General features: G+C 37.1%; 1 protein-coding gene across 1 annotated transcript; it reads right to left on the minus strand.

Moving 5' to 3' along the window:
* Positions 1-314: 314 nt before the first annotated feature.
* On the minus strand, positions 315-1,803 carry LOC103937158 (early nodulin-20-like). Its single transcript, XM_018644973.2, has 2 exons — positions 1,363-1,803; positions 315-723 (listed from the first exon to the last, which is right to left on the minus strand). Exons 1-2 carry the CDS (start codon positions 1,659-1,661, stop codon positions 672-674), a joined length of 351 nt encoding a protein of 116 aa, XP_018500489.1. The 5' UTR covers positions 1,662-1,803; the 3' UTR covers positions 315-671.
* Positions 1,804-9,480: the final 7,677 nt, after the last annotated feature.

The following is a 9,480-nucleotide window of genomic DNA, read 5'->3' on the forward strand; positions in this document are numbered from 1 at the left end:
GGCCTTAATTTTAGGTGATAATTGTGGATGCGTTAGGCTTTTGGCCTTAATTTTAGGTGTTATTATTTTGTGCATTTTCGTCAAATGAGAAGATGGCAGAAATTTGTTCCACAAATGTCTTAATAATATGAGGAAATTGTCGTTTCTTAACTAATTTTTGTTCCTACACTTTTTCCGTGCATTTTGTTCATGGTCGAGAAGACGAATACACAAGTTTCTTTTTTTTTTTTTTTTTTAACGAACCAAAAGTTTGATATGGGATTTAAGTGGTGAGTGTGAGGTCTACATAGAGAGCGTGGTGTGTGAGAGTAATATTAGAAACTCATCTCTCCGATTTTCAATCAGAAAATTAATTGTCACAAAGAACATAAATTGTTACAAAACAAGATCAAAACACTCATTTCACTTTCACTGCATGCAGGTCTTCAACTAGTTGAGGGAAAAAAAAACTCCATCTGATGAGAGATGAATCGTAATGGTCAGTTTAGCAGAAATCAAGGATGTGTTAGATGCAAACACTTGCAGCTTCAAATCTCTGGTAAATCCAAATCCCTGGAGGTAAAATTAAAACCCCAATGCAAGCAAACATATATTACAGCTTTACAGTTTGACTGCTCCTGATTTTTTCTTTGCTTTTCGCGTTTCCATTTTGTATTTGTAATGAGAAAAATCTACTGAGAATTAGCGCCACAGTTGCAGCATCTTTCTATGAACCACGCTAACCTGTTTTTCACAAAAGGAAATAGATAGCAGTATTACTCAAATTAACTGAATAAATTGAATAAATTGAACGCAAAATGCTATATCGTTAACTTTGCGGAATAGTTGCAAGGTGCTTGTAACTCAGTATAAAAGAGCGTTTACCCTTGCAAGTGAAACAGTTGAATGGGTTGACTTTCTTAACTACCAGTCAACTCATGGATAGGTTAATTTCCTTCTGAGGGTCTTCAAACTGTTTTTAACAATCTACATTTTTCACTGTTAACTGTCTGTAGTGGTTGTTTTTTACCTGTGTTTTCTACGTTTGCTCAGCTCTGATTGGTAGGTCTAGGCTTTTGGATGACTGGATCAAAGAAAGTAAATCAGTGTGGACTGCATACAGTAGCTTGAATTGCATTGCCATGATTCTCAAATAAGGAAATATAAATCATTTCCCATTTAAATGTTGGAAAATCAGTGTTTAAAAACTAATTATGTTTCTGTAATTGATAACTACTGCAAAAACTGCACCGATTCAAAAATCTGAAATTCTAATGCAAAAATACATGTTTTGATTAACTAACTAATCTATATTAACAGTTCCCCTAAATGCTAATTAATGCTGTTGCTATCCAAGTTTGTAATGAGATAGAAAGCACTTACAAGTCTACTAGACATGAGCTCTTGGAATCCGAATCCTCGGGTGGTCTCCGATAATCCAACGAGAATGGTGATGGTGCTGGAGGACTACTAGGGAGCTTCTGACCATGAGGCAGAAGAGGGAGGTTCTCCGCAGACGCATGGCCCGAGGGAGGCTGAGAGAAAGGCGGCGAAGGGGAGGGAGACGGTGAGAATATGTACCTTTGGTTGCCGGGTCCTACACTTATTGGAAGTGGAGAGGGAGGTGTTGAAGGAGATGATGTTGGAGAAGCGTAGGCTTTTTTCTCATCATCGTCCTCCATTTAAATATTTTGCACAACATGCAGATTAATGTTCTCTCTCCCTCTCTCTTTCTTGGCCTTGGAAGTATGTAATTAGGACAATATGTCCCTCTGAGGCAAAGTCATGACTTTCCCGGGAGTTTTTTTTTTTTTTTTTTTTTTTGAATCTTTGGTATAACCTAACTGTCATGGGCACGCTCCTCAACTGCTCATTCCTTGTTTCATGCACATATTCACATGCCAATTTGGTAAGCTGGTTTACTTTTCTTACTAGGTCTTCTAGTTTGTACTTGTTACATTAGGCATTGACTAATTTTGTAGTGTTAATGTTTACTTAACAGGAATGAGAATGTAAAGACTCAAGAAATATTGGAATAGAAAAGTAAGGAAAGGGAATTGGATCGACTGATCTCCCAGAACTTATATGATCATGATTATCAAGTATTGGATTACGATGTTTAAGGAGAAACTCACACTTTTCCTAATTGTATGTGTCAATAAACACATGAACAGTTAGGAATTGAGGCATGTTTACTCATCATGAGAAGGAATGAAGATATGAAGGATTGGATATGAGATAAACAATACCCTGGATACCAGAAACAATTTGGATCCACTTTTGTTTTTCATTTTTTTTGGTACACATGAACTAGAATCATACACACTCCTTTTAGTCCTTCATTGTAAGCAAATACATGAATAAAAATGATATCCATTCATTATAAGTAAACATGCCTTGAACATATTTTAACACTTACACTCTGTTTGGATAAAAAAAAAAAAAAAAAAGACTATTAAGGAATTTTAAAATGACAGAAATTGAAATGACGAAGTTTAATTTTTTTGAATTTTTGATTTTTTTTGTTTGGTTAACCTAAAAGAACAATAGAATTTAAAGATGGAATTTGTTAATTTTAAACTCTCACTCATAGAAATTGGGAAATGACACATATTTACACAAAATTTAAACCTGAGAATTGAAGATCCCAAATTCTAAGTTTTTTTTTAATTTCATGCGGAAATTCTAAATTTCTATATTTATAAATCTAAACAATGGAATTAGTGCATGTCAATTTATAAATTCTATTTTATGTCAAAATTCCAAGTTTATTTCTCTCATCCAAACATAATATTATCTTTTAGTAAATGTAGGAAATCATAATGATTTTATTCTCGTTCTCTATAAGTAAATTGTGTATCATAGTTTAGTTGGACACGAATTCTGTTTTTAATAGGTTTGTACCAAGGTCCTGGACCCTATATATGAGTACAGGTTGTTTGCAGGTTGATTAAAAGCTGTGACCTACCAAATTTAGATTGATCAGAAATTTCAATAGAGAATGAGAACGAGATTTGATTCTATTTTAATTTTAAAGAAATTTCTGATCACCGAGAACAAAATCCTCTCAGGCCTTGTCACAAACTGTGATTTTATACAACACTTACATATAGGGAAAGAGATCCTCGTTGGATCTCTTCCATCAAAACCACCAGATCAAGTGATTCGGGTATTTGAAATTTGATCCAACGGCTAAAGTTATTATAACTTTTAAAGGGGTCCCAGTTTTTCGCCGTTGGATCAAATTTCGAAGGCCCGGATCACTTGATTCGGTAGCCTTGGTGGAAGAGATCTGAAGAGGATCTCTTTCCTACATATAGGATTTTTAGTTAAAATTGTCTATATATTTGCAATTGATAGGAGTGGTCCCTAAGTTTATCCACATTAAATAAGAATGAAATTGCAAAAATACCGTCAATTTTTGTGCAATCATTTTCTTATTGCTTATTAAATTGAGAATACTTTTGTCATTATAGTCCTTATTTAACATATTTTTTTATGGACGGATCAAAATGATTGATGGTGGCCAAACTGACACACCCCGACCTAAATCAAGGCGTGCTGGCCGTCACACCTTGATTTCGGTTGGAGTGTGTCACAAACTCACGGACCACTTCTATTGATTTCAAATCTCAGGAATAAAAGTGAGGAGTTAAACTAATCTTAGGAATCATTTTGCCTAAAAGGCCCTTGCATATATTATATTACTATATGCTCTTTCATTTATATTTGATCAGGCCCTTTATGCAAAGAGATTCTCATTTTTTGAAAGAAAAAAAAAATGAGATTAGGTGTGGGGCCCACTCCACATCGATTTTCAACGATCCGAACCATCTATTTTGTAGATTATCCTTGCAAAAATTCAATTCAATCCAAAATCATTTGCCTATTTAATTATCAAAATAAAATTTCATTGTTTCTTTTGCAATTAAGCATTCATTTATTTCTTTGAACCCAACTAGATATCTTAAATATTTCTGATTTGGCTAATATTTTGCAAATATGATCTATGAGATGCAACTTGAAAAATAGACAGTTCGGATTATTCAAGTTCGATGTGATGTGGACCCCACAAATATTCTCTATTTTTATAAATAAAAAAATAAAAATCCCTTCCTTTAACAATTTCTTATATTTGATCTTGACCAAAAGAACGGCCACAATTAAATAAAAATATGTGAGAGGCTAAAACATATGTGTATTTATTAAAAGTAGAAGTGGTATAATTATGATTATCCTTCTACATTAAAAACAGGTTAACACAACTTTTTTGGTGGCCACATTTATCTCTACACATGCTTAGTTGTCAATGTTCACGGTGACTTTATACACTAGTCGCCAAGATTTTCACACTTCTGCTTATCGAATCTGAAAGACCGTTCGGGTTCATGTATAGTCACACCACTTTCATTACTTTAGCTTGATATTGATTTCATTTCATTCGCTTGTTTATATGTGTATATATGTATACATTGTACAACATTCTATTTTTAAAATTATGTTTGCAAGTTCTTATAATATTTGAATGCCTTTTTCTTTTTCAAAATTTAAATAGAAATATTGGAGGAAACCAAAACTTGATTTGACAGTTTTATGACTTAAATAAAAAAGTGAACATACAAAATATTCTTTTGAATTTTCTATGGATTTTCTTACGATTTATCTTGAATTCTTTGTGGATGAGACGGTGGTGAACATCTATCTGAAGGCTTTTGATTTGACTAGTGTCAACGATGGTGTTTGGAACCAAATTGGTCATAGGTCCTGAATCATGGCCCAATCACATGCAAAGTCCCAGGAAGGCTCTAAGCTATCAAAGGAAAGAAGGCTAAAGACTGAAGCTCAGCCTAGAATCACTATATTGGTTGACGTGGCAAGATTGAGCGACAAACTTATGCAATTGGACAGGCATAGGGGTCATTAACGAAGGGTTTTGAGGAGGGCAAAATCACCTTTTTCGGGGTAAAACCCTGTAATTTGGAGATGGTTAAGTGTGAAATGACAACTTGCCTGTTACATCAAGCCAAGGAGGGTTTACCCAGAAAGATGAAGGTTCCATAAAAGCTACAAAAGAACACAGAGAACAAGACACTCAACTCAACTCTCAGAAAAGCACTTAAAAGCTTTGTCGCTTTCTTTACATTCTTTTTGCACCCAGTCATTTCCTGTTAGTTATAACTTTGTTGCAGCCTTTTCCCAGTATCGATTTAATTGGTAGCCATTACTGCAATCTTTTTCCTTTTCCAAAATCTGGTTCTTACTTTGTAAATTTGCAGAAGAAGTGCCCGAGAGGCAAGGACCCGAGCCCACGAGGTTTATAACATGTTCGAACTCACTTGTTTACCTTTTTAATGCATTGATTACTGTCTTTATTGCTTCATATTTACTCTCGGGTTCATTTATCACATTCTAACATAGATTGTTTTGGTCATTTATTACTTGAAAACTTCACTGTCGCTCTAATTTTGTTGTTCACTGTCAGTTTTGATGCAATCATGGACTAAACTTGGTAATCTTGACCTAATTAAAACTTGGTAAATAACATCAATACAAGTCCTTGATCTCAAGGCAGTAAAAATGACATTTTATGGACTTAACCCCTCCATAACCAATCTTTTGATAGAAGAGGTCATTTTACTTGTGGGGCAAGTAATCAATCTAATCATGCCCGAATGACTTACAGTATGTTGGTCTTGGCCAACAATGGCATGCTCAGCATACATCTAGTTTCGATAGATAACCTGGGACCCTAGCTAAAGGCTCCACAGAGGCATCTTTCAAGCTAGTCATCACTTCCACCATACACACAAGGGGAGTTGTGCAAGACACATCCAAGGCTAAACAAGTGTTGGTTGTTTCAGTTGAATGTGGAGGCGAAGCTACCACATTTGTCGAACTAACGACAGTGTTTGGGTTAAACTGAGAACCATCGCATATGATGGTATGGGGATACTATAAGTTTGGTGAAACATGTTATTTGATCGGTTTTTATACCCTGTAGTGTATTTGTTTATGCACACAAAAAGATGAGCAAGAAACGTTTATATAATCAACAAAATTACATTAGGCCAGTTTGACTAATTCTGTTAAATTCAACGAAGCTACATTGGGTGACACACATGCACTTCCCACCTCTTTCTTGTTTAATGTCGACTTGGAAAATTTCTGTTTGGGCCGTTTGGTAATTCTAGTATACTAAGTGATGTCACACTGGGTGGCACATGTTATTCCTGGCTAGTGATACAGACTGAGGGACTGCTCGAAACAGATCGAATCGACTTGAGGTAAATCTCGGTTCACTAAACATAGCTTTTTTAAACAAAGTAACTGATTTTTTTTCCAATGATATGATGGTTGCTAGCCTGCCTGGGCTGCGTTGCTCGTGAATGGCCCTGTAATTGCCTAGGCATGCAAAGCCTCGTGATGACCTATGTTAAAATATGCGACAAACAGCGACGTTTGAAATTTTGGTTTTAAAATTTCATCTTATGCTCGTTTATTAAGACATTGCATTTGAAATCTTTTGACAAAAGAGATTTCTTAATAAAGAGATGTGTCTCATATATGGTGGTGGTGGTGGTGGCGGTGGGGGTGGATGAGATGGTCATGGTACGTGGTGGTGGCAACATGGTAGTAGAAGTGGTGATAATGATAGTTATTGCATCATGACGGATGGTGGAGTATATTATCAAAGAGTTGAGAAAAATGAATCCATCCAAATCTTAGGGGGAGAGGTTGATTTTGGTATGACAAAAACTTATTATAAAATCACTCAAAGACCATCAAATCCATGACTTTTTAAATTTCATTAAAATAAATGAAATTCTGGATACAACTAGATTTTTGTGTACTCACAAAAAGTCATAATTGTATACCACAAGAAAAAAAGTACAACAAGATTTTGCAGATGTTTACATGGAATAGATTCACAGCCACGTGTCATTCAATCCACTAAATCAATGACATTTGTTGAAAAAATTACATGTTATTATTTTATTGGAACGAGATGTCACGGCATCGATGAACCTATTATATGTAAGTCCTTCTCACTTTTCAAAAGTCATAAAATGCCCTTATTTAGTACAAGATGACTTTTGTTGACTCGAAGTCTATATTAAATACACTTAGTTTGAGAGTTAAGCAAAGTACATTAAACTACATATACAATAGACCCCCCGTTAAGAATTATTTTTAAGTTTTTTTAGTAAAGCGATAATGTTAGTGATTGGACATCTAATAGAGTTTTGATAAAATAAAACAAATTATGCGGTTCTGCCACTTCTTCAATGGATGGGTCAAGTGGAGAGGGGAATTGGTGATGATCAAACTTGCACCAAGGTATAAGCATGATTGTCTTCCGCTACTGCGATAAAGTGCCACAATTAAATCTAAATGAAACTTCTCTTTCTTCAACCTAAACCTTTAGTCTCCTTACTTGCCTTGTATTCTGAACAAGTCAAAAAACATCGTTCCCTTTTCTTCCTTCACCCAGGTTGACACCAAAGCAAAGAAATTGAACAGTCGTGCCCTTTTTCCTCCAGCCAACATCCTTCTTCTCCGTCATTGACTACCAGACTGTTGTCACCATGGCATAGCAGATTTTTTTTTAAGGAAGGTCAACTTTAAACAACTATAAGAGTAAAAGATAATAAGAAAAACTTGTAGAGCCTAAAATAATCCCCAAAATTCTAGAGGCGACACGTGCACTTTTACCCAAGAAAGACAAGATTGCCCTCAATAAATGGGTACGCTCCTCAGATACTCTCACGCATAGATCACATCCCTGAGGGTCCCAGAAGCTGAATATGACTGCCCACAGCTCACTTGCCCTTGGCAAGGATAAGTTAAAGCATTAAAGATAAGGATTAATTACCCAAATCCTATCTTTAATACATTCCCAATTGAAGATTGACTTCATTCAAGTAAGTAATCCCTATTTAAATCAATTAGGAATAATTACTCCATTATCTCAAAATATTATTTCCTATTTAATATCTTGAGAATATTTCTCCATAAACTTTGGTCAATAGGATGCCACCATGTGTAAGGTAAAAACCTAACACCATTGCCGGCCACTCCCCTATATATAGCTCATATTCTACCAAATTTCAGTAAGCTTTTGCTACTTCTAAAAGCCCTAAACACTTTACTCTTCACAGAGAAACTAACTTAGGCATCGGAGATCCATTGGCCTAAACCCCCCACCTCATGGGCATGTAAGGCTAGGTCCTTGATCAAAGGTGTTGATTGTATTGCAGATGCATTTTCGTCAAAGTTAGAGATGGCGGAAATTTGCATCAACAAATTGATGTTTTCATTAAAAGCTGATTCAAATACTTGAAGAAGCCTCTTGCATTTGGTTTCTTGAATTTTTTATTACATTGAATTTCTCACACGTCGTATCAATTAATTTTTCCTAGAAAAGTTTCTTAATCAATCCTTGGAGAAAGGATAGAATGGTAGGAAATTCGAAAACTACGACGAATAGAACTTCGTACATACAAGGATTTAAACCGGAGAACAGAGACGAGGACGTAGCCCCACAATGGTGATCCTCAAGACTCAACACGACGGCTGGAGGAGGCCCACTGTCGTGGCCACCATTTTGCAGTCCACGACAAGGACCACCGTAGCAACAGCGACCCAAGCCGAGGCCTAGGCACGTGCTGCAGCGGCCCATCACACTGCTAGGGTACCAACGGGCTACGGGTAGGAGGCCCAGCCCACGCTAACTACCACAACAAACCCAGGGCAGAAGGCCTAGCCCATTGCAGTAGCAGGTCCATAACCAAGCCTAAGTTGTAGCAACTGTTGCCAATCAAGCAGCCCAACGAGCCCAAGCCTAGGCCGCCCAACTAGCAGGCCGTGCAACAGTAGCCCAACAGCTAGGAAAGCTCAATCCCGTCTAGGCCCAAGGTGAGCAGGCGCCGGCCTAGCCACCTAACCGGGTTGGCCTGCCCCGCGACCAATTCCAACAACCCAACACACGACCTAATCCAATCTGAGACCGCCTCTGATGATCCAGATTCTGACTATCGGTTCCGCAATCAGCCCATGGTTATTTTCACTCCATTTTTTTTTTGCAGGAATGCCTGCTCTGATCTTAAGTTTTGTACCTGTAGTCTACTACACTTCCACCACACATGGAGACGTCCATTATCCAGACTCTTCCAATCCAAATGGCAAACACCACCTTCCCAGCAGGTCGCCAATTTAACCAGCACCCTCACGCATTAGATCACTTTTGTGAACTAGCTCATTGAGTGCATTGAGCTACAGCGCACCCCAGATGAGGTGTCTTAAAGCAGGACAATGGTAGAAGAATGTGACTCATTCCAGCGACGTCCCGGAAAAGAGCTACTAAGCCTGCCACGAACCGTTCATTCGGTTAGTGTGAACTCTTGTTTGAACCCTCAGGAAAACATCTTCTCCTGCCTTAGTGCGTAGAGAAGCGTTCATTCCCGACTCGGTTCACGAGTCAGTGCGCATTCGAGGTTGGGT

Source organism: the organism of the source record quoted next, unplaced genomic scaffold (genome assembly GCF_019419815.1).
Source record: "Pyrus x bretschneideri cultivar Hongxiangsu unplaced genomic scaffold, Pyrus_bretschneideri_v1 Contig37, whole genome shotgun sequence".
Lineage (NCBI taxonomy): Eukaryota > Viridiplantae > Streptophyta > Magnoliopsida > Rosales > Rosaceae > Pyrus > Pyrus x bretschneideri.